The sequence below is a fragment of the Aedes albopictus genome, chromosome 1 (assembly GCF_035046485.1).
Source record: "Aedes albopictus strain Foshan chromosome 1, AalbF5, whole genome shotgun sequence".
Lineage (NCBI taxonomy): Eukaryota > Metazoa > Arthropoda > Insecta > Diptera > Culicidae > Aedes > Aedes albopictus.
The window spans coordinates 244,404,806-244,430,585 of NC_085136.1; the positions used below are offsets into that span (position 1 = coordinate 244,404,806).

Consider the following 25,780-nt stretch of genomic DNA (forward strand, 5'->3'; position numbering starts at 1 on the left):
CTTATTCCAAAGTTATGTTTAATTGTTTTAATTTAAATTAACTCTAAATAGAGTTTATCGATAAAAACAACCGATAACCATCATTTCATATATTATGTCAAAAATTTCATTTGTTTCAACAAAATAAAAACCATAAACATGGACCGAAAACACTCACACATCTATAAAATGTTTACCCCAACATCCCCACAACGAAGAAGGTGCAGCTTGGGTGCAGCAAATCCATCACGCCAACTTCCAAGTGCAGCTTTGGCCGTGATGGATAACGCGCAGGGACTCACGACAGCATCCACAAAAAGTTGATCGGTTTCGTTTTTTTTTTCGTCGTTCTCCTCACCATCCGCTTACCGACCGGTCTTAAAATAGATTTCCGAGCTGCCGCAGTTGCTGCCGTCACCAACACAATCACATTCCGGGTTTGTTAGTGGCAAAAGTGCAGTCGTTTGAATCAATCCATTATTTCATGTTGAAAATACCATATCTTTGTTTGTTTTAACAAACTGTCAAAAATTTCGACAAATGAAAATATTTGTATTATCAAACAATAGAACAGTTCAGTTTAAACTAGAAATCAGTTTGTCGCTATAATAGTAAACTGAAAAATCGGTTGATTTGAACTACATAGAATTTAATTGTGATTACAATTTATTTTTCTGCGTATGGCACACTACAGTGCAGCTTATTTTCCGAAAGTTGTTGAAATCCTTCGTTCAATTCGCATTCAATTGGGCATATTCCATTGAATTAAGAGCCGATGCACACGGGCGGCGCACCCACGCAGCGTGCACGCAAGTGCGTCCTGAGTTACACACAATCAAATGGGGTGATGCACACGAGAACGCAACGCTACCGCACCGCAACCGCGCCGCACCGTGTGCGGCACGCAATGTCAACGCATGCCCCACAGGAACGCTGCGGCGACGCAGCGTGAATTCACTCGGCGTCAATAGTGGTTTCTGCTTTTAGTAGTGTTGCGTATACGTACACGATGCATTACACGAACACAAGCTGAGTTACTGGTTGAAAATAGTAAACAAAAATCAGCTGTTCCCGGCAAAATCAAATGGGCGTATTTTCAACCAGTAGATTTGCGTTAGTGTTCGTGACACCGCGCTGCGAAACCACTATTAACGCTCGTGTGCATCGGCTCTAAGTCATTGCATCGTCTAGTCATTAATGCGAGTTGTCGCCCCCTCGGGAGAAATTTTCTTCGAACGCAAATCACATCAAAACAAATTTTGTTCTGATATTTACTTTCAAGCTATCGACCGCATCGGAGGAACCCTCAAGAAAAAGCACTCTCACGAAGAAATAAAAAGAGAAAATGAGAGCGATTTTCTCTTTTTTCTTTGCATGTGTGCCACGCATCCTTCGCATTAAATTTTGTCTCGCGGCCTGCACTGAACAAAAATCCCCGCCAAAAATTGAATGAAAATTGCCTCATCCGAGCCCCATGCCTAATATAAGATGATTTGCAGAAGGCCATCATTCACTTGCCGATTTGACAGAATCAAAACAAGAGATATAAAAATCATTCAAAGCTAGCATTATACTCATACAATTCAAAATCAAAACAAATATGGGAAAGGATGATGGTCATTCAAAAGTCATCCAATAAAGCGGATGCAAAATAAATGAAAATAATTACGAAACCAAATATTGTCCATATGGGAGTTTTTCACTTCTGGATTATTATTATTAAACATTCTGGCAAAAACTAATATCACAACCATTCCAACTAATTTGCGAGATAACCCAATGAAGTGATTTTCATAAGGATTTTCACTCAAACTAGTTGGAACGGTTGTGATATTAGATTTTGCCAGAATTATGAGAAAATGTGTACTACAAATATTGTTTAGTTTTCTTTATTTCACTACCTCTAATTCCACATGTTAAACACCGCAGCATCACTGCCATTTCCACGACATAATCCTCCTTCTTGTACAAATACTTGAAATGGTTTCCCAATGAGATTCTCTGGAAAGAGTTAAAAAAATGAAACAATTATCAATATTGCACCAATAAATAATCCAGAGAAACTTACCGGAAAGTGTTGGAACAATAAACAGGCGATCCATTATTGTGGCCTAAGGAGTATTTGGCACTCAATATTTCCCCTATCGCGAGACTTTTTCGTTACAAAGTAAAAAAAAAAAATTTCAACCGTCACCATTTTTTGCGGGTACATATAGCGCGCAAACAGCAAAATGAAAGGCGAACCAACAATTGAATGATATTCGTAATGGGATTAGCAAGAAATATTTGCAGCTTGTATCAAAACTACTGTCATACGAAAGCTAAACAAAACTCCATCGTTATTGTTTTGAAAATCATTCGATCGATTTGACGATTGATCACATGACTGAATGATGATTCATTCGTTTGGTTGCAGGGATTTTAGTTTGGTGGTTGAATGATTTTCGGTATGAGGCACGGGAGTAAATGCTTTCCTATAGTTTTGTGACGATTATCACTCACAACACACCCCAAGCAAAAAATCATTCATAAATTGTGTAAATTTTAGTTTTATAACAGGATGATTTTCATTTATTTGAAGTCAGTCAAATCATTCTGTTGTAAAATCATTCAAAATCCAGATTCTGTGGATCTGTAACGCATTGAATGAAGAATCATTCTCCATACGGCGGGGGTTTTCGTTCAGTGTGAGAGCGAGCTGTCAGAATCGTTTTCGGCGTTTTTCGCTGCACCCCCCCATGTGAGTTAAGTAATCGCTCTTCTATCGTCGGGCGGCTCCGTTCTGGTCAGCAATATTTAATTATTGCTTAGCTCTTTCGGAAGTTTTCACGGGATTCCGGTGGTAGACAGTGCGCTGGTCGTCGATGGTTTAAGCCGCGGTTCGCGTGTTCAGTGTGGGTTGACGGGATTTTCGACGGAATGATGTGCTAGATGGTGCTCTCCCGATCAGAACAACACTGAGGATTATGCTGAGAAAATTGACCAGCAGTTCGGCGACGCGATGGATCACGACGCAGCACATCGGATCTCTGAGGCAGGGTCCCGGAGGAGTGCACATCCGCCGGGGGCTGATTATATACCACGACCATCATCGACTACAGACAGCTGTTAGCAGTGCCGGCACAATCATTTGCTGGAAGGATGATTCACGGTGGAGTGCGAATAGCACCGGCTGCAGGAAGCTGACAAACTCACGGTGGCCGGAGCACAGGTTGCACCATGGTGCCTCCAAAGGCAAGAACTGGGAGCTAGTTTTAAGGGATTACAGTAGCAACATTAGTGATAAGAAACCGGAGCCAAAAAGTTTGCTAAAGAGGATAGTCCAGAGTCCGTACGGGAGGTTGATGCGGGTGGATCGGCCAATTGGGTCCTGGCTGCTGTTTTGGCCCTGCGGATGGAGCATAGCGCTGAGCGCACCGGCCGGATGTTGGCCGGATCTGTGGATGCTGACCCTGTTTGGGACGGGGGCATTCATCATGAGAGGAGCAGGCTGTACGATAAACGACATGTGGGATCGGGACATTGACGGAAAAGTGGCCCGGACCAAGACGCGACCGTTGGTTGCCGGAGAGTTGAGTGCAGCGGATGCTTGGTTCTTCCTAGGAGCTCAGTTGGGCGTCGGGCTGTTGATCCTGTTGGAACTGAATTGGTACTCGATTCTGCTCGGGGCAAGTTCCCTGGGGTTAGTCATCATCTATCCGCTGATGAAGCGAATAACCCACTGGCCACAACTGGTCCTGGGAATGACCTTCAACTGGGGTGCCCTGCTGGGTTGGAGTGCCACCCAAGGCTCGGTCGATTGGTCCGCTTGCCTGCCGCTGTACGCGGCCGGCGTCTGCTGGACAATCGTCTACGACACTATCTACGCCCATCAGGACAAGGTGGACGACGCCCTGCTGGGAATCAAATCGACCGCGATCCGTTTCGGAGACAACACGAAGCTGTGGCTGAGTGGATTCACGACGGCAATGATCGGCGGTCTGGTAACGTCCGGAGTGGTGTGTGAGCAGACGTGGCCCTACTATTCGGCCGTCGGAGTGATATCGGCCCATCTGGCGCATCAGGTGAGTGAGAGGAAGAGGGACGAGGGGGGAAAGGTTAAGAAGTGTGGCGTAATGCTGACCGTGTAGAACGTGCTTCGTATTTGTTTATCATTTTCGTACCTCTTTTTTGTGCTTTGCATGTTTGTTAACTGTTAGCAGTTATTCCGCTGCGTTGGAAAAGTAATTGTGTATAAGTATAGGCTGTGTTTGCTCTTTTGCGACAAATAAAATGTGTCCCAATTCAATCTCATGAGCAATTCTACTCACATTCTTTGAATCCTAAGGGGCTGTCCATTAATTACGTAAGGGAAATTTTACGATTTTTCGACACCCCCCCCCCCCCCCCCCCCCTTGTAAGATTTTTTGTATGTTCATCTATAATGAAAAAAAGCTGGGTTCACAAGGTAACCTAAACAGAAGTTACCCTACGAAAATGAACTTTTTTATGTAGATCCACTTGGGCTACATACGCTAATTACGCTGAAAATTGATCTGAGGTTTCCTTGCCGTAGCCACTACCCAAACTAGACAGGATTACACTCTTCACAATCACAGCACCAAAAGGAAACATCAACGACGAACCAAATCGTGGTCAATTAAAAAACGCCAATGGCGAAAACGCATTAAGCGAACCCATATAGGCAGTAATGTAAGCTAATAAACAACATTTGAATAACCCCGCCCTTATTTAGCCTCAAATTCGAAACTTAAGAAATGCAACTGATTATCTCGGAGAAACGCAAGGTCCACTGCACCATTGCTCCGGTTAGCGCAGTAAGGGCGTAATACTGTGGAGGACGCCCTAATTCTCCACAGGCTCCGTTTGTGGTTAGGTTTTTATTAGACCCCCCTAACCATTCATTCTTTGGCACGGTAAGCATAAAGCCGCATAACACCATGAATTAGGGGTCACCTGTTTAGTGGACTTTTACCACTGGATCAGGCGGTCCGTAGTGTTATTCTTAGCCAATTGAGACAACCGCTACCGACACTACACAGCTATCTAGGCTGATCGGGAAAAGAAGTTAACAATTGGCATGTGTCAGATATAGAATCTTTATCTGACCATCGCTACATCTTTTTTGAACATTTGAATGTTACTTCGCAAACTATGCGTTTCAGGGATACCCGGTCAACTAACTGTGGGGGGGATCACTTTACTGATTTGGTTGCGGCCAAATTTCAAGGATACTCACCTTTGGCGTAGCTAGCTTTCCTTTTTTCTTACTCACTCTCCTGAAAAGAAAAAACACAAGAAAGAGAAGGATGCAAGAGGGGGCACAGGTTCCCCCTTTCATCGCGCTCTTTCTTTTGTTTTTCAAGAAGAATGAGTGAGAAAAAAAGCTTTTTTTTTACCAAATAGTTTATTTATTGGCTCGATCGTTTAACTAAAAACTTTACGGAGCCGATATCTTATCGAATAGATACAAAAATATTCAAAAGATTACATCAATAAAACTGCATTCGGGTGCATTTCTTCTTTGGTCGCGGTACGGAGCCGGAGCTTGAACCACCACCAGAAGCTGCGAATCGAGCCCGTCGCTGAGCCACCCTATCGTCCGCCGATGAATCCTGACTCTCGCTGACCTCGTCTTTCGATGGGGTTTTGTCTACCTTCCGATTCATCGCATTAGATTTGGTTTCATTCGGTTGAACCTGGTCCAAAATGTCCGCATTTTCGACGATAATTTCTTCTTCCAAAACTTCAATTATTTCGTCCTGTACCGTTTCTTGCGAAATAAGCTCCACTACTGCCTCGCCAGACACAATTCCAGCATACGAAGGCTTCTCCTTCTTCTTGTCCGGGTTTCGTTGAGGGCAAGAGTCCCTCCGGTGCCCTTCCGCTTGACATGAGAAACACGTCTCCTTCAATCCTTCATAATATATTCTCCCTTTCCGGTTGGAAACGTCGATCCATGACGGGATTCTTGTTTCGACCTCCATGAACACTCCTCGGACTCCAGTATGCATATGATCGAGGCCAAGTCCCGTGGGGAATCTTTCTCGGATCACGCGTTGTACTTTCCCAAACTTTTCCAGCTCCAAAGACAAACTTTCATCCGTAATCTCCGGCGGCAAATCAAATACACGAATGTATCGCATATTGACGCCTGCGATACACATCCGCACTTCTATTGATTGCCCATTTGAATAAGCAAATCTTCTTTGCTCTGTGTTCTTCCGCAATGATTCCTCCATGGCATCCCGCGACACGAACTTCACGAACAATGAACGATCATGTGCTGTTTTATATGCAGTTTCCATCTGCAGCAAATCCGTGTCCAGCGTCTTCAGGAAATTCGCAATTTCCACCCAGGATGGCCGTGGGCTACCCGGCGGGAAGCGAAACTGCACCGTATTAACGAACATTTCGTTCATTTCAATCATTTTTGTTGCCACACCACCAACGAACGACGATATGATCGACCGGCAAACAAAGCAAAGCGATGAATAATATCCAATGCCTAGCAGCGCAAACTGTAGACAAAAAAAACTATCTGAGCAAAGAGCACAATCCGTCTGTATCGAACCACAGCTGCGACAGAACTGAGAGACACTCCAAGAGTCCAAGTCATTTAGATGATGCCGTTGATACTACAACGGCCTTAATCATGGAAGCTTTTGAGGAAACCCTTGGTGGAACTCTGATCTGGCGAAGCTCAGGAAACAATGTAGAAAGAGTTGGAACAGACAACGTTTGGCTGGGTCGGAGGCCTTCATGTCAGCTCGCAATGCCTACCAGAAAACTCTTCCGTCTGCTGGCTGGAAAAATCGTTGTACAAATGTTTCCAGTTTGAGTGAAATCAGTCGATTAAACTAAATCCTTGCAAAATCTAAGGATTTCCGAGTGAACGAACTTCGTTTGTCAAATGGTGAATTTACTTCCTCTGATGAGGAAGTTTTGGAATGTTTATTCAGTACACACTTTCCCGGATGTGTGGATATTGCATCTTCGGATGAACCTGATGTCTTTTTTTTGCAGCTATGACTCTGACTTCAGCTCGGAGTATCATTACTTTAGAATCGATTGAGAGGACACTAAATGGCTTTGTTCCTTTCAAATTTCCAGGGGCAGATGGAATTCATCCTTTTTTGCTTCAGAAGAAATTTGATTATTTCAAACATGTTTTGAAAAAAAAACTACTTGTTTGTAGTTTTGCTACAGGTTACATTCCCAAATCCTGGCGGGATATTACTGTAAAGTTTATTCCCGAAAGCGGGTCGTGCGTCATATGAAGAAACAGAGAGTTTCCGACCTATCAGTTTTATATACCTTTTTTATTCTGACATGCATAGAATGCACTGTTGATCGTCATGTTTATCTGGCCAATGTGCCTCTTCATGTGAACAAACATACCTACCAATCTGGTAAGTCCACTGTGACTCTTTTATACAAGGTTGTTTACGATATCGAGAAGAGAAGGCATTCACTCAAAACAGTGGCGTCTCGTGCATAGGTCCACTGCGTTCACTACACAGTTGATAAAAAGTAAAATACCAGTAAAGTAAGATACCAGTACTAGTAATCCTACATTATAGAGATCTGCGGAAGCGGCAATTGTAAGCCAATCGAGCAGAAAGAACTGTCAAAGTGTAAGCCAAATGAACAGGCTGATCGTTCGTAAGAAGGCGTCGATTGAACGGTATTGCAATCCAAACTAAATAAATTAAAATTATTTATTTTTAATATCGAGAAATTGACGGTATATGTAAGTTTAGTAAAAAGATAGAATTTAATTAATTCTGCTTTCAAAAGCTCAAGCTTATGACCAAACTTTTGTTGCTGTACTTCTCGAAAAAACTTTCATTGCTGCTTCTTGCTTCAGTTCTGCCGATATGTTAAGCTTAACAGTTGCTCCGCTATTTTTTTCAAAATTTTGAAAAAAAAATTCTACCATAATTAGAAAATGTAAACAATACAACTTGAACCACTACGAAGGGTGCTATTACACTCTTTGCCCAGGCGCCAAATATTTGACCACTTTTGACAGATAAATTTTGGCAGTTTGTTTGGCTCTGTTTGTCCCTATTCGTTTTTCGAGAGTGACAAATATTTTTGTTTGCCAGGTACACCTTGGTCAAAATTTAACTGTCAAAAGTGGTCAAATATTTGGCATTGGTCAAAGAGTGTCATACTAGCTGAAGTCACGCACAAAGTTTGAACATCTAGCTTTGCATCAAGTGTTGGCAGCTGATGTAAACAAAATGAACAGCGTTGCCGAATCGACATATGTAACTTCCGCTTATCTCTATGTAGAGGATTTCTAACCAGTACGTATCCAATAGAAATCTATTCAATTTTCCAACAATCTCACTTTGCCACCACCCTCCTACTGCCAGAGAGCTCGACGCCGAGCATGCGAAACGCACATGTGAGTGCATCGCCAAAATAACTCTCGCCTCAGTTCACTTCCAGCAGTACACGGGATCGCTGTATATGCATATTGCTTTTTTCACTGAAAATTTTCCTTGCTGCGCTGAACAACATGACGTTTTCTTCCAGCGAAGGCTTACGCGATGCAGAAAATCGCTGAATTTCACACTAACACTGCAGAAAATCTGTCAATAATAACTCAATACACATGCATTTTCAGCGAAAAGATCTATTTGCGTGAGAACAATCCACTCCCATGACTACCGGGCGGCCGCCGTCAAATATCAGGATTGCCAACTGTCCGGCGACTGCTGTCAGTTGTCTTTGTGAATCTGGCGCTGGGTCTTCGGCGCGGAAACCCAAAGGTGGGAATAAAATTTTGGGGTTTGCGCGCAAACACAAACTGTGTTTACTTGTGTTGGACTGTTCTGTGGTGCATTGGCAATGTATTAGTTAAAGTTTTGTTCACTTCTTCCAATGGACGGGAGCCTCATCGGTGGTGGAGGAAAGGAAAAAATGTTCGGTTGCGCTTGCGGGGTAGCTGCTAAGTTTGGCAATGTCGCATTAGGCACCCTACACACTACTCAAACCGTTTGACCAACATTGCCACCGCCCCCAGGTTGGTCGAACCAGCTTATGTTTCTGCAACCGTATGACGAACTGCCAAATCGTGTTGCACCAACATGTCACTTTGGTTGCACCAACATCATCCCCCATTTGAAATCGCACTATGTTTGTGCAACAACACTACACACGGTACGATCGGTTCGTCAAACATTGGCTCCGCCCACCGTTGGTTTGAGTAAAATCAAACTGGTTTGATTTTTGCCGACCAAACCGTCAACCGTCAAATCGGTTAGACGAACTGCCAAATCGGTTCGTCAAACAGCATCACACACGGTCAAACACAGCACCAACTCAACCACCAACCTGGGGGCGGAGTCAATGTTGGTCAAACCGTTTGAGTAGTGTGTAGGGTGCCTTAGAGCTACGATAGCTTTAGCAAGAGAGTAAAGCGAGAGAGCTTGTACACAGGAGGCCGCCCAGTCACTCTTTCGGCATGCGTGCATGCCTTTGGGTGGAGCTGAATGGGTGCCATTTTCATTCAGTACTTAGTTGCTCTGCTCGTCGCATACGGTTTCATTTTTACAGTAATATTAAATGAAAATGAAGCTCGATATCGTAGACAATCTACTCCCGCAATCCGTTTGCCAGGCGGGGCAATTGTGGAAAAGCTTAAACCGACTTCTCGAATCCTGTAAGCAAAATAACCTCTTCGATTGGGTTCTTCTTCTTCTTCTTTATGGCTCGAAGTCCTCACTGGGACTTGGCCTGCCTCGCTTCAACTTAGTGTTCTTTGAGCACTTCCACAGTTATTAATTGAAGGGCTTTCTTTGCCTGCCATTGCATGAATTTGTATATTGTGAGGCAAGTACAATGATACACTATGCCCAGGGAGTCGAGAAATTTTTCCCGACCGGAACGGGAATCGAACCCGCCGTCTCTGGATTGGCGATAAATAGCCTTAACCACTAGACTAACTGGAGACCCCTTCTTCGATTGGGTGTACTCAGATATGTAATTTAAGTTCCGTCCTCGAATGCTTATCCTTAGACAGATACGCGTATTTAGACTACAGTCATAGAACAATCACATGGGTAATATAGCGTGGAGAACTGACTGACTAATAATTGTTACAGAGTAACCCATAATTGTGTAATGGTTGTTCCACTTTTTGCTCGGTGTCAGTTATCGACTTCTGCGCAGATTCTTCGAAGTTTAAAAACCATTCCGAAATATTTCCTAAATAATTGGTAGATAATGCCTACTCTTGCATCCCCAATTTCGATAAAGTCATATTGACCCCTCCGGCACAAAGGAATAAGGACCTATCTTCGGTTATAATGGGCGAGCAAACGCTGAAGAGGCTTATACAAATGGCGGTAGAATCCCCCTGTTTCATCAATTGAAATAACAAAGCAGTTTTATCGACGAAATCGTAGATAGATTCGCTCGTCGAGCGGAGTGCAGGTTCCTGATGTTTTCCATGTGCACTACAGTCCCATGTGAAAACTCTTCAAGTGCACAGTCACTTCTACGGGTCACGAGACGCCTCTGACTCAAAAACAATCCTGATTGGGTGTTTTCCTAGATATCGAGGGTGCCTTTGACAATGTGCCTTTCGATTTCATATTGGAAGCCGCACGGAGTCATGTCTCCAATGATTTCCAATTGGATTCATCGAATGCTCAAAAACCGATATCTCTTCTCGACATTGCGTCAAGCGGCGATTAGGAAATTGAGTGTTTGTAGATGCCCCCAAGGGGGAGTCTTGTCACCACTTTTGTGGAATCTCGTAGCAGATACGCTGTTGACGAAACTCAATAATAGCGGGTTTCCTACTTATGGTTTTGCCGACGACTACCTAACATTATTAGTTGGTATGTGTATCACCACCCTTTTCGACCTGATGCAAAGCGCCCTTCAGGTAGTTGAAGGTTGGTGTCGTCAATATATGGCGTTTCGGTTAATCCGAGTAAAACATCTATTGTTCTTTTCACGGAAAGGCGAAACCGTAATGGCGTTCGATCTTTGCGTCTCTTTGATTCTGAAATCGATGTGACTGAACAGAGGTAAAGTACGTTGGAGTCATTCTTGATTCCAAGCTTTCCTGGATACCTCACATTGAGTTCAGAATCAAGAAAGCTTGTATGGCCTTCGGGCAATGCCGGCGTACCTTTGGTACAACTTGGGGTCTAAAACCCAAGTATATCAAATTGATCAACACAACTGTTGTTGGCCTATGGATATCTGGTGTGGTGACAAAAGGGCGAAGTGAGAACGGTCCAATCAAAATTAGGCCATCTCCAAAGGATGTGCTTAATAGCGATGTCTGGAGCGTTCTCTTCAACTCCTACGGCAGCGCTCGAAGTTCTCTTTGACGTTGCCCCACTACACATTCTTGCACTTACCGCCTATGGGTACTCGGTTTACTAGAGGAAACTCCTGTGAACCACAGTTCAACACACACCTCGTTGTTTCCACTTTTGGTGAATTGGGATAAAGTTGTCCTTGCTCCAATTGATCTTACAATTGCTTGTAATTTTCAATATAGGACATTTTCCACGAATTTCCCTTCCCGGGAAGAGTGGACATCTGGTTATCTGGAAAGAAGTATTTCAGACGGCATCGTATGTTACACTGATGGGTCCCTTCTCGAAGGTCGAGCAGGTGCTGGTGTTTATTCTCGTGAGCTAAGGCTGCATCAGTCTCAGTCACTTGGTAGACATTGCACATTTTTTTAAGGCGGAAATCTTTGCTCTTATGTGCGGAGTGCAATCAGCACTTCAGCAGCACGTAATATACTTCTGTTCAGATAGCCAGGCTGCTATTAAAGCACTTGCTTCGGCCAACTCCAGGTCGAAGATAGTTATCGCTTGTCAAACTCAAATCGAGGAGCTGAATTCAGCAAACGCTGTTCACCTTGTATGGGTACCTGGCAATTCTTCCATAGCTGGAAATGAATTGGCTGATGAGTTAGCTCGCACTGGAGCATCACATGACTTCATTGGCCCTGAGCCAGCTATTCCGATATCGAAGTGTTGGGTAAAGCTTCAGATTCACACCTGGCCTGCCACTCAGCACAAACAATACTGGAATAGTTTGGAGTTATGTCGTCAAACAAAATTGTATAGTACTGAGCCATCTCTAGGGGTGGCAAAGTATCTAACAAATCTGTCAAAGCAGAATTTCAGCATGCTGGTCAAAGCATTGACTGGCCAATGCCGACTCAGCTATCACATAGCAAATATTCAGCAAGCTGACTCATTTGTATGTGATAGTTGTGAATCCGATTATGGAACTTCGTCCTAACTGTCCAGTTTTTGCGCAACTGCGTTTACGAGTATTCGGTAAACACTTATTAAGTGAAACTGACTTCAGAAACCTGAATCTTCAGGATATTCTGTTGTTCTTAACCCGCTGTGGTAAAGAACTATAGGCTCTCTTTCGCTTTATGCGTTATTACAGTGCCCTTTTCAGGGCGCTGTTTGAACCCATTATGGTACGCTTATGCGTTAGTACCGTGAGGTCAGAGCGTTAATGATTAATCATAAATTTAATCATGATTAATGATTAATAATTAAGATTAATCAAAAATCAGTAATCATAATCACCAAAATTTCTCATTTAATCATTAATCATTAATCTTAATCACACTGATTTCGCAATTTAATCATTAATCAGTAATCATAATCATAAGAAAAAAAAATTAATCAATCATTAATCATTCATCACCAAAAAATTTTCACCATATAAAATATATGATCCAATTTTAATTGGTTCAAATGCTGTTCTTCTTGATTATTTTTTCAATAATCTCCCAGACAGAGTTACCTTTTACTTTTGGAACTTCAAAAATATTTTAAACAATAATTATATTTTAATCATTTCCTGTTTTTTGTGATTGATTAATCATGATTAATCATGATTTTTAATCAATGAGCCATTTTTAATCATTAATCATAATCAATAATCACAGATAAAATCAATTTTAATCATTAATCATAATCATTAATCATCCCAAAAATCAAATTAATCATTAATCATAATCAATAATCACCGAAATTTGAATTTTAATCACCAATGATTAATCATGATTAAAATATTTGTTAATCATGAACGCTCTGCGTGAGGTGACCATATTTCGTGCACTTAAGAATGCTCAAAGTTTGATAAACGACTGAAATTTTACCATAAAGTAAATAAATCAAATTAATTTCTTCGATAATATTTAGTGCTGTCACTGTAGCTCCCAAGAAAAATATAAATTAGGCAACTTCACATTATACAAGATAGTTACAGCATTAGCTTTGATTTGTTTGAAAGTGCCAAATTTCGTGCACGAGTTCCAAATTTCGCTCACTCTAAAAGATGTAGAATTCGTCTAAATATTTATGTTAATTTTCAAAACGTAGCATACTCGTACAATACCAATGAAACCATAACGTGTACCGTGACCGGTCCTAATTCTGCGCAGTCCCTAATTCGGCGCACTTTCTCGAATATAGCACAAAATCGCGGACGCTAGTTCAATATTAGCTTCAAATATATTTTTTGAATATTGCTTCAATAGTAATGAAAAGTTTGTGAAGAAAAAATTTCAAATCAACGATCATTATTTTGTAAAAAAATAAAATGATGTCGCAAGTACTGCAAATTGCTTGAAATCTGTGTCCGTTAGCGAAACTGCTAAAAAGTTGCTTCATGAGCTGAAGCATTTTGCGAAATAAATAATGAAGAGAGTGTCTGCTTTTCCATGCGCATCCTGTACTGCTGTCTTCTAGGAATCAGAATCGGCAAAAAACAATTCTTCTTCGTTTTATAATCTTCTTGTTCTTTTTAGGTGCGCAGAATTAGGAACAGGTATTAAATGGTGGTCCTAATTCTGCGCAGACATTTCAACACTAAGTTTTGAACATATAATTAATAAACAAACATCATAGAAATGCCACCATAGTTATAACTAGGATATTCTATGTTTCTAGCAATCCAATGAATGTAATTACGGCCCAACAAGTTAGTTTATGAACTTTGAAGGCCAATTTACGATTTTTGAATTTTTGATCTGATAGTTCGACCGGACTAACCACTAGCCAATAAAATTCAATTATCACTAACCACTTGTTTTAAAAATTTGCTATCAACCTCGGGGGTAATTTGATGTATTCATGCAAGCATTCGTCAAATGCGAGATATGATGTAAGTTTACATGGAATTTTCTTAAACAGTGGAAACCCTGGAGTTAGACAAGAAAGAAGTCTCAGTTTGCAAACAAAGATTGTGCCACCTTGTCATGGCGAAAAAGTTTTGTTACGGGTATAAATATTTGTTACAATTATAAGACAGAATAATTGTTAAATGTGTTATAAATTCTATATTCGTGCGTTCTTTGTGTTATATGTTTTATTTTAACTTGTAAATATTCCCCGAGTTTTAATATACATTTATAGGGTTCTGGCAGGATAGAGGCCAATGAAGTGCAATCCTATTTCGATTGCCAACATTCAGGCCATTTCGGGCCGCGATTAAGTACTAGAGACGTAAACCTTTCCCTGACACAGACTTCTAGTTATAGAGCTCTAGTATCGAAACCCGAAACGGGATGCCCTATTAGGATTAGTTTTCCTAGACAAAACCAAGCTATGAACACAGCAACAAATGCTGTGAACTAAAAGGCATACTGCCATCTAAAATACAATTCCAGGATGACTGATGGACCCAAACCAATGCATGAAACCTCGTCATCCTGTGATCAGAAGAAGTTATCCATCTGGATAACAGGGCACATATATGTTTTGTGTTGTCTTGCGTCAACTTGTGATGTCTCTTATTTGTGCATTTATAAGGTTCCACGTATCGTGGCCTTTGGAAATAATTTATTTTCTTTTATTTTTGTAACATGGTGCCCAACGTGGGGCCCTAGAATTTGTAGGGTTCCATGTTGGTTTTTTGTAACATGGCGCCCAACTGAAAAACCCCGTACAGCTAGCCGGAAGGATTATAACTTCAGTCTTAAGGCCATTTTATTTCTGTGGACAGTGCACCTCCACAAAAGTAAATTTTAGTTGAAGTAAGATTCGTTACGTGATTTGGAAAGCAGTTTGGCTTTCGGGTAACATTTTATGTTTTGAGTTGAGGCGTGTTCTGGGGACTTGTTAGTCCTGTTCACCGCTACGTTTCTGGAAAGCATTGTGGCTTTCGGGTAGCACAACTCGTTTTGGTTTCGTTTTGAGTTTAGGTTAAGTTATTTATCTTTATCGTAGTGTTAAGTATATGGCCTTAACACTATTGTTATGAAGGATGTGAAGCATATGGGAGCTGAATTTTTCGTGAATCGGTGAACGATTCACGAAAAATTCTTGCTCAAACGTTGGATTGTGTTACGGGTATAAATATTTGTTACAATTATAAGACAGAATAATTGTTAAATGTGTTATAAATTCTATATTCGTGCGTTCTTTGTGTTATATGTTTTATTTTAACTTGTAAATATTCCCCGAGTTTTAATATACATTTATAGGGTTCTGGCAGGATAGAGGCCAATGAAGTGCAATCCTATTTCGATTGCCAACATTCAGGCCATTTCGGGCCGCGATTAAGTACTAGAGACGTAAACCTTTCCCTGACACAGACTTCTAGTTATAGAGCTCTAGTATCGAAACCCGAAACGGGATGCCCGATTAGGATTAGTTTTCCTAGACAAAACCAAGCTATGAATACAGCATCAAATTCTGTGAACTAAGAGGCATACTGCCAACTAAAATACAAATCCAGGATGACTGATGGACCCAAATCAATAAATGAAACCTCGTCATCCTGTGATCGGAAGGAGTTATCCATCTGGATAATAGTTATCCATCTGGATAACAGGGCACATTTATGTTGTGTGTTGTGCAGCGTCAATTTGTGATGTTCCTAATTTGTGCAGTTGTAAGGTTCTATATGTCGTGAAGTGTTAATACTTTCTAATAATTAATTTCTTTTATTTTTGTAACAGTTTATATTGCCTTTAGAAATGAGAGTAAATTTTACTAATGTGCATATGCGAATAACTAAAAAGCTTTACGTAGTAGTATTCGATAATGCTACCAGGCTTTCCAAATGTACATCCTTCTCGCAACAGCCCGCGCAAGGCTGAGTCGACACTCTCTTATGTGTGCAGACCATCTCTCTTTACCGTGTGCAACACCATCAGTGAGAAATGTATCGCCAACAGCACGCACACGCATGAGCGAAAGATGTATTGAAACAGCCGCTGCTTCGGCTGCTTGCCTGACAGTTGCATACTCGAGTCGTATCGAGTTGAGTGGGAAACGTCGTCGGTATTGTTGGCCGCATGGCGATGACAATCTTCGGCTAACCAAGCCAGCTGTCGCGTAAAGGGTGTCATAGGCTGTCACGGGAGCACATGGCTTAACGCTAAAAGTTATTCACAAAATATGTGCTCAATACACTGAATTCTTTTTTTACACGACTTTTTTTTACGCAATTTTTTTTTGCACGACTTTTTTTACGCGATTTTCTCGAAGTTACGCGACTTTTTCTTACGCGATTTTGGTCATTTGCGGAGAACAAATCGCGTAAAAAAAATTTCCTTTGGATTTTTTTTGCGCGATTTCTCGAAGTTACGCGAACTTTTTTTACACGATCTTTTTTTGCGCGAACGCATCAATCGCGTAAAAACAGAATTTAGTGTAAATATTTTTTTACAAACATGGTATGCCTTTCACAAGATGCCCCAGGGGCGAAAAAAAGTTTGTGCCAGCGTTTGTCAAAATTGTAATCTGGCTAAAATATACCACTGATGTGAGATTCAACTCTCTTTTATATTGAAAACATGGCAGTGCATTTCACATGCCAATAAAAAATAATGCTATGCAAAATACTCTACTAGAATAAGACTTACAGGTACATATTCTCTATTTGAAAAAAAAAATACATAATATATGAAACGCGTCGATAATTTTGAGCGTGCGATATACCACGATACTCGACACGTTCAGGGAACGTTCAAAAATTACGTCCAACATTTGGGGGAGGGGGGGGGGTCTAGAAAAGTGTGACAGTACGTGTATTGGGTATAGCGAAATTGCGTGACAGAGGGGGGAGGGGGGGGTCTAGAAATCCCGAAAAACGATGGACGTAATTTTTGAATCTTCCCTCAACAGAAGTAAAATGCTCGGGCCGAGCGCAGCGATTTTCGTCACTTCGTGTCCAGCCAACGAGAGACGGTTTGGGCTAGAGCCGAGGTTGTCATCGGCGAACGAACGCACAGCGAAAGCAGACGATGTGAGCAGTTCCCGACAGTGGTGTTGTAGGTCGCATGAGTTTTATTCTGTGGGCTGTCATGAACCATGCATTCACAAGGCTGTCATGGGAATAAGAGTGTGACAGCCATCAAAACAAGGATCGGTAAATTCGCCTCACTCCATTCATATTCACTCCTCTTTGCTGAAGCGAATCGAGAATGATGCAGCAAACGGATAGTCATGAACAAACACGCAACCCCATCACCAGTGAGAAGCGATGCGCAAGCTGGTTGACATGGATATTCGTGGCCGATCGTCGCAGTTTGGATCGCAAGCGAATGAATGAATAGTGCCATTTACACTTATCAATTAATTGATTCAACCAAGAGGTTCAATCCTTCCTTCAACTTCATCAAGAAACACAAATTGATAGAAATATTGCTAAATGTATTGCTTGCATTTTTATTGCGAAGAAGATGGATGATAATGTTGAATCTTGATATAAATACTGACCAACCTGCAAAAGCGAGATTGAGGTTGGTGTTTATATCTTCAATAATTTCCCCTCCGAAAGATTGATCCAACCACCGCTATCATCCAGTTTGACCAAACCATCAAGATCATCCAAGTCCGTCAAACTTTCCCCTTGAGTTGTTTTATTCGATCAATCCAGCAGGGTAAAAGAGTCAGCAGATTGAGCGAAGACCATCCCATCAGTGAGGAAGAGATAGCAATTCACCAACATTCAGCGCGTGGTTCACGGCGTTCATGGTGGCCAGCTCAATTGAATTTTATGGAATGCTTTGAAAGCAAATTTTTAGAAATAAAGTGTCACGTTTTTGCATTGTAAATAAAATAAAGACTTGATCATTAGAAAAGTGCAAATTTCTATATTTCACTTGCTTATTCAATTCCATTAATGATTATGAAAAAAAAAATGTTTTAATAATTCTGGTGATTTACCACGCCATATTCGATTTTTTGTAAGCATTCATAAACTCTTATTTATTGAACCCAATCTCTCGGATGAGTATGATGAATTGGTAAATAGTGGATCTATTTATTAATTCATCATGCTATTTTTCCTAATGTCTTGAGAAGGTTAATGTTTTTTTTAATTTCTAACACAAGTTATGAACTTCTACCGGTGAACCAAAATATTTCATACAAAATGGAGCTTAAACAATAAGTATGAACAGTTAGGATCGAACTTCAACATGTAAATTTGGAAATCACTCTAAGGGGCTTTTCCCTCTTACAAAATTTAAAGTTAAAAATAAATAAATAATTAAATAATAGTTAGGTTCGAACAAGTTTTGATTTTTGCTAATGTCATAGTCATAGTAAATATGTAAAGCAGTAGAGGTTTGGAAAACAAAGGCTGATATGAGGTTATTGCCATATTGATTTGGTTGTTTCGGCTATAATTGAAAATGTTTGCTTTATCCGTTATTAACAGGTTTATCTATAGCTAGATTGATTACTGAACGATGATTAAATTATATGCCTTGAGAGTGACTTTGAGTATTATTGGCCGTGTTTCTCTCTTTGCCATAAGAGTTTTTTGTCGTCCAAATAGCTTGAAACTTAGTTGTAAACAGTTTGATTGGCAAAATGTGACGCCAACTTTCAGTTTATCAGACTTTAGATAACACCCCATGACGAAGAGAACAAAGCTGTCGAAAATATACTGAGTTTTGTAGCATTTTATACTAAAGGCACTAGAAAATCGCATATGCGTTAGTGGAAATTAAAGATGTGATATAAAACATGATGAACCAATGTTAAATATTAAACATTATTCCTAAATAATCTAATGAAAATTTACGATGCGCAACATGTGCTTGAAAATGTTTATTTGGCAGCGCTTTCTTGTTTCCTTTATTCCACCATTCCATCAAGTATTTCTTTCTCAAGGATTATTGATGAAATCACGAGGATCAAACCAAGTATCAATCCAATATCTTTCACGAGAGATAGATCAAGCCGAGGCTCGAGCAGAGAGAAAATCTCCCGGCAGTATGAGAGAAGTTAATGCATAAAGAGAAAAAAAAACAAGTGTCCGTGCATGCTTATCATACGTGCACAGCTAGCAAAGCAAAGCCTTTTAGGCCGGAACAAATTTCATTTTCTTCTTATGTCACAATACTCGTTGGCTCGCTAAAGGGGAGGACAATAAATAATAAATGTATGTGACGAAGAAATACCCAAACAATTTGGCAAAATCTATAAACTCATCGGATTTGTTAAGAAATTTTCTGTGTAACTCTAATTTCACCTTGAAATTTTAGAATTTCTTGAATAATTTATTGTTGTCCCCCCTCAAAATGTTGAATATCGACCAAAATTTTCCGAGGGGGCGGTGACATAAGAGAAAATCGAAATCTGTGTCAGCCTTATGGAATCAATGCGTCGTCGGTGGGTGTGCGGTTGATTTTCAGTCCTACCGATCCCAATGCCCAATGTATACAATGCATTTCTGTCACATTTTTATTTATGTTTTTTAATGAATTTTCTATTCACATTAATTCTTCTAAGCTTTACCATTTTTACACATGTAATCAAACATTTTACATATTTTTTTATTACGAAAAGTTTTTGGACAGCCCATGGGATGGGACTCGAAACACCATCAGTGCCGTCTTGCTGAATTACCTTTATATTTCGACATTACACAAAATTACTACAGAAGGGTGTTCTTTGTCAGAAGGGGGTATTTCTAATTTATAGGCAACGCAGCTAAGCATGTTACCACCCTAATGTGCAAATTATTAATTAACTGGTGTTAGAAACCGCCAGTGCACCAGTAATTTTTAGCAAAGTTCGGTGGGACACCAACCGAGTTATAAGATTACACAAAAAATGTTGTGAACTGTTTATTGCTGACTGCACCCCAAGTTGGACTGACACAATAGTGTGCACACACCTTCAAAGTGTGATTGCAGCGCAGGGATACGTCGGATCGAATTAAGGTCTTCGGTGCACTTATTCCTTGTAAATGGAGGAATAAGTGCACCGAAGACGTCGAGACGATCCGAGGCAAATGTGCACTTTTATCACACTTTTTAGGCGTACCAAAAAAAGTGTGATAGTCCAATTTGAGATGTAGTCTGCAATATTATCACTAATGCATTGTAATCGTTGGGTTCATTACATTTACCTCTGCATAAACTTATATAAACTTTGCATAAATTTACTGCATTACTTCTGCATAAATTGTTTTTTTTTTGTTCGATCTGAATTCAGTTTTTTTGTATAATATATTTAGCTATTGAAATTTATTTAAATTTAAATTTAAATTTTATATTTAAAAAAAATACGGCAACACGGCAGAATGCACTGCAATGATGACGCTCTCGTTCACGCGCTGCTGCATTGAAAGAATGATAGGTTGATCTGGAGGGAAAATATTGGACCAATCAATTGATCCATGGAATAATTTGACCCATGGTTTGAACAATCTTCGAGAGGATTGATGTAACAATTTTGAAGGTGGGGAAATATTGTAGAGAAAATTGAAGAAAAATGCGCTATGGAGGGGAAATATTGCTGTGTGGTTGATCAAACGGAAGATAGGGGAAAAGTTGAATGATTGATGTCAATCTATTTTTGAACAATATTATACATTCAATGTTTCCATAAAACGACCAACTATTGATCAATATATGCACCGTGTGACTGGCGCTAATGGCGAATGGTGACGAATGCTGGTGAGCGATCGAAGTGGCTATTATCATAACTAGAAGAGAATTTCTGCATGTAATGCATACGTTTTTAGTGTATTGTTGTTGAAATGCTAGATTAGCAAAGAAAATAATAAACATTTTTTGAAAACTTCAAATATTCGTACGCGCAATTCACTCACGAATCGCATCACCTCTCCATCGCTTGCGATGCGATTGTGGACGAATGTTTAAATTCCATGTATGGCTTCCCACCGTTCGCCGGTGTTTGCTGTCGTCGCTGACAAGCAAACACACAAACTAAAGCGACAACCGTTCGCTGCTGACTGTATTCGAGTGTGGAAGAAGATGAAAAGTGGAAATCAGGAACCCTGCATCAAAATGCTATCATGATGCGGTACTTTTGCGAAGCCTGAATGCTACAAAATCCTTTTGTGCATTATGATTAAAATACCCCTTTGCTTAGTAATCAAAGTAGGTAGTATCAATGTTGAGGACATGCAAAGTTCCAACACAGACAAACAGACGTAACACCTTGAACGATTTTCATGGAAATCCATCGCCCAGTTCACACTACCATCACCTAGTGGAAAAGTTGCACGAATCGCTGTGTTGTGCAATATCGTCAACAGAAGGCGCTAGTGTGAAACGTCAAACGCATAGAAAAACGATGCGCGCGCCTCTGGATGTGAAAGCCACAACAATGAAAATTTAAAATGATCATTAAAAGCGTGGCCGATCGAAATTCCGCAAGTGTTACGTCTGTTTGTCTGTGGTTCCAATATGGTCGTAATATCTGTTACGTTTATGTTTGTTTGAGATTATATTAATTAGAGCTTCAACATGTGAACACAATAAATACGCAGAAAACAATATTAAGCTGAATCCGCCACGCACGCCAACATCATTTCGCTCAGTGTATAGCATTTTCGAACATCAACAACCAATTTAAATCACCGTCAACCCAAAGGGCCTCCGTAAAGCGACGACGCAAAAGCAGGCATCGCCGTACCCAAAAAAGAATATCGCACACACACATTCCCATCGTTGACGGCAGCCGGGTTCAATCGATCGTCTTCTGCTACGATCACGCCATTCGTCTTTGTCAGTTTCATCGCGCTGCACGCGACCCGCGAGTGGAGAAAATTAAAGCGGAAATTTGAAGCTGTACCGGGAAAAGGGTGCAATTGCACGAAACCCATATCCCGCAATTGTGCTTCACAGGTGAGTGGGAAGGATTGCCTCATAATTAGCACAAAAGCTGATGCTTTTCCCAAACCCAGGAAGCGGCTAGACGATTTTGGGCTGAGTCAGCGGTAGGGAGAAACATAACCTCCAAAAAACCAGTCGCCGAACGACAGACCAATCACCCGGTGGCGCAAAAGTGAGGATAGTTTGGCACATTCCCAGGAGTGTCCAGCCGGTAAGCCAAAATGCTCTCAGCATCTCGATATGTGCTCATTCGTGAATTCTGCAATTTAGATTCGAAGATCCAGTACTCGCGTGCCACGAGGCCGGAAGCAGACGAGAGACGCCATCTTGACTGGCAGCGATCGTTACGTGGGGACAAAGGCCTTCAAGAAGAAGTAGGTTGAATCTAGAGTGATTGTCGGATGAAGGCTAATTACCTCGTCGCCGTAGGGCCTTTATTTGCAGTTTTGTTTCTTCTCACGGAGGTGGTGTCGCTCTGCTCAAGCGGGACGGAATCTCGGCACTGGACGAACGCGGGCAAGGGAATCGGAAGATCCGAGTGCGTCAGGCTTCGGAGCGCCCAGCAGAACACATCAGCGAGCTCTCCCCCGGCACACCGTCCGATCGCTTGGGGACTCGGCCGAACTCGCTTGGGAGACAGCTCAGCAACACGACCCGAGCACCGCGATCACGGATACGACCGGATTCGGTGGATCGTAGACAGCCGACAAGCCGAGAGGCAACTTGGCGAGAATTCCAGGTCTGGTTGTGCCTTCAGCCGGATTCGCTCGGCGGAAGCACGATCCAAGGATAATACAGCGGAGGCCAGCGGCGAATAGGGTAGCTCCAACGGAGTCAATCCACGGAGCCGCCCGGGTCCGCCAAACGAGCTGCAACGGTGAGTAGACGTCACACACGTACTCACACCGCTCGGACATCGTCTGGGCTCGCTCGGCAGTGCGAGGTGACACGGTGAGAAGGCCGTTGGGACGAGCTTCCGACGAATCGAGGACGAGCAGGAACAGCGATGATGGGTCAGCGGATGACCAGTGCGTTGGTGGCGGAGCGGCATGGGGGACGCCCCAAGAAGATAAGTGCTAGCATTTAAGATCATATTTGGCGATTGCCACTCCAAATGTTTAGCTAGTAAGCCAATAAGCTAGAGAGGAAGATGGGTAGACCCAAATATATGTATTGATCTGCGATTTGATGTTTTTGTGGTTTGCGTTGAGCCTTTGCCCTTCAGTGTTTGCGGTTTTCGTTCTTTAAGCCTCGCTAACGGTATTTTGCTCTATCCGCTACCGGGGAACTTGCAACATATCGTATACAAGTTGAAAATGAAGAATTCAATTGAATTTCATCTATGAATCATGTTCTCATTACAATATGTTATCTTTTTAGAGTTTTTCCCATGTGCGCAGAATTAGGAACATCAGTGCGCAGAATAAGGAACATTACAAAAATGGGTGCGCAGAATTAGGAACAGAGACACACTTTAGAATTTTCATTATTTTACATATAAATGGAGTGTCTTGTATAAGAATTATTGTTCGTGCAGTTGAAAATCGGAATTTTTGACACGCGAAAATCGATGTTTCTCCTAAACCGTGTGTCGGAAGTACGTCGGGCACAGTGCGCTGGAGAGAGGGCCAGGTCCGCTGTCCAGCGCACTACGTCCGACGTTACGTTTCACGTATAGATTTTGAGAAAATTCGATTGTCGCGTGTGAGGAAACTTCGGGTTTCAACCGCGACGACAATATATTTTTTCCTCATTTACAAAGCTAATAACTATGTGCAATCAAAAATTCAGCCAAATCGGTTCGATTTGGAATTTGTTACAGCTGATTGAAATTGAAAAAGTTGTAGATGCGCAGAATATGGGCCCTCCACGGTAGATAAAATCGATGTCTGTGACGAAATATGAGTTTTTTTTTTGGTTTTTATTTCTGTGTATTTTAACTAAAGCTAATTCTACACTTAGACGAAATATGAGTGAATATTTGCTGTTTCCCATGTTCGCCCCGGATGTTTACATAAAGATTTCCAAAATCCTTCTGTAGTTTTAAGGGTTATTATTTTTGACGTTTGTTTTGCTCTTTTATTGAAATCTTAATAAAACAATTTATTGTTTGCTATTTGAATCATTAACTTTACTGATGCTCAGTAATGTGAATTAATCCATTTTTTTAATTGTAGCTTTTACCTTTCTATTATGTGCCATTAATAGGCACATTCCTCGGGAGGTTAGTTCTAGTAAAGTGTCGTCTTCCAAATTTATGTTCTGGCAATAAGGCTTACGGCAATAATTTGCTTGAATGAAACTAGCGGCTGTAAGCTACTACTCCCAATGTTTGGGTAAATAAAATCATCCCGAGCTTACTTAGTATTCCCACATTTATAAATTTGTTTATTTTTTTTCTACGTAGTTTATGAGCAGTCCCTAGCTAATTTTAAACCAATTAAAATAGCTATTAGAACTATTATTTATAACTGAATCATGCGATGCCTTTGTAGCCATTTGTGTACACATGAACCTCTAAAACAGAGTTATGAAAAAGAGTGCACAAAATTAGGGACCCATACAAATTGTGGGTTCCTAATTTCGCCAACAACAAAAATGTTGTAACAAAATAAGAAAATAACATTTTTAAGTAATTTCGTTACGTATTATAATAAAACATATTGAATTGAAATAATCAAACATAAATTGGAATATTTACCTTTGATAGAGATCGAAATATTTGTTCACTTCCGTGAGTGTTGATTTTCTCGTATCTCTGAATATGGCATCTGCTATTTGCATACATTTGCAATTTATTTTTCAATCTTTGACATAAATCAAATTTTTCATTTCTTTTTTGTGAATTGTATTGAGATCAAATGCAGTTTTGTGGTTGTAGCTAATTTTGGATGATTCCGTTGTTAATTAGATAATAATGCTCTCTGAGGTCAGAAGTTAACGAAGTTTAGGGCCGCACGAAATTAGGGCACCCCACGGTACCCTCTTCCAGGGTATTTTTTTTCCTATTTCCCTACCTGTCCTTATCCTTATTTCTTTCCTTTTCCCTCAGGTAGATGATGTAATATGCTATTATTATGGCCATGGCACAAATGTCTCAAATGGAGAATAACGTGCCTTTGGATAACTGTTTGAAAAGATGAAAGGGATCTTTTAGGTCATGATCTAGCTAGTTCTAGTACAAATTTATTCCCTAGTAGGAATAAAAATCCATAAACAATTTCACAGAACAATATCTAATGCAACCTCCCCTTCACGTTCATTTTCAGATCTACTCCCTCAACATCGACAACCCGACGGATTGCGCCACAAAGTTCATCTCCAATCACCAAGTTGGACTGATCCTGTTCCTGGGTATCGTCCTTGGTACCCTGTACAAAGGCTACAGTCAACAACGGGCCACCTCCTCGTCATCCTCATCATCATCGTCGTCATCTGCTACCTCGTCGTCCTCGTCAGGACTTCTTCTGGCCGCCGCCAATCACCATCAATCGGCGGCGAGGCAAGCCAGCTAAAAGGATGTCTCCATGGCAGCAGTCTGTGGTTTTTAATTTATATCCGCTGCAATTGTGCTTTAAAACTTTCAGGAAATTCAAATTGTGTCATATGATTTGAAGCATATAGTAGGCTACTAAATGTTTAATAAATTGGGAATCGATTATTTTAGTGAAGGCGATG

General features: G+C 40.9%; 1 protein-coding gene and 1 long non-coding RNA gene across 2 annotated transcripts; both read left to right on the forward strand.

Moving 5' to 3' along the window:
• The first annotated feature begins 2,208 nt into the window (after positions 1 to 2,208).
• LOC134285544 (4-hydroxybenzoate polyprenyltransferase, mitochondrial-like) lies at positions 2,209 to 25,773 on the forward strand. The gene is made up of 2 exons (XM_062846548.1): positions 2,209 to 4,043; positions 25,372 to 25,773. The coding sequence occupies exons 1-2, from the start codon at positions 2,946 to 2,948 to the stop codon at positions 25,615 to 25,617; spliced, it is 1,344 nt and encodes a 447-aa protein (XP_062702532.1). The 5' UTR covers positions 2,209 to 2,945; the 3' UTR covers positions 25,618 to 25,773.
• Positions 17,127 to 23,284, forward strand: LOC134285546 (uncharacterized). Its single transcript, XR_009996461.1, has 2 exons — positions 17,127 to 22,114; positions 22,174 to 23,284. It is a non-coding gene; the product is annotated as an uncharacterized LOC134285546 (long non-coding RNA).
• Positions 25,774 to 25,780: the final 7 nt, after the last annotated feature.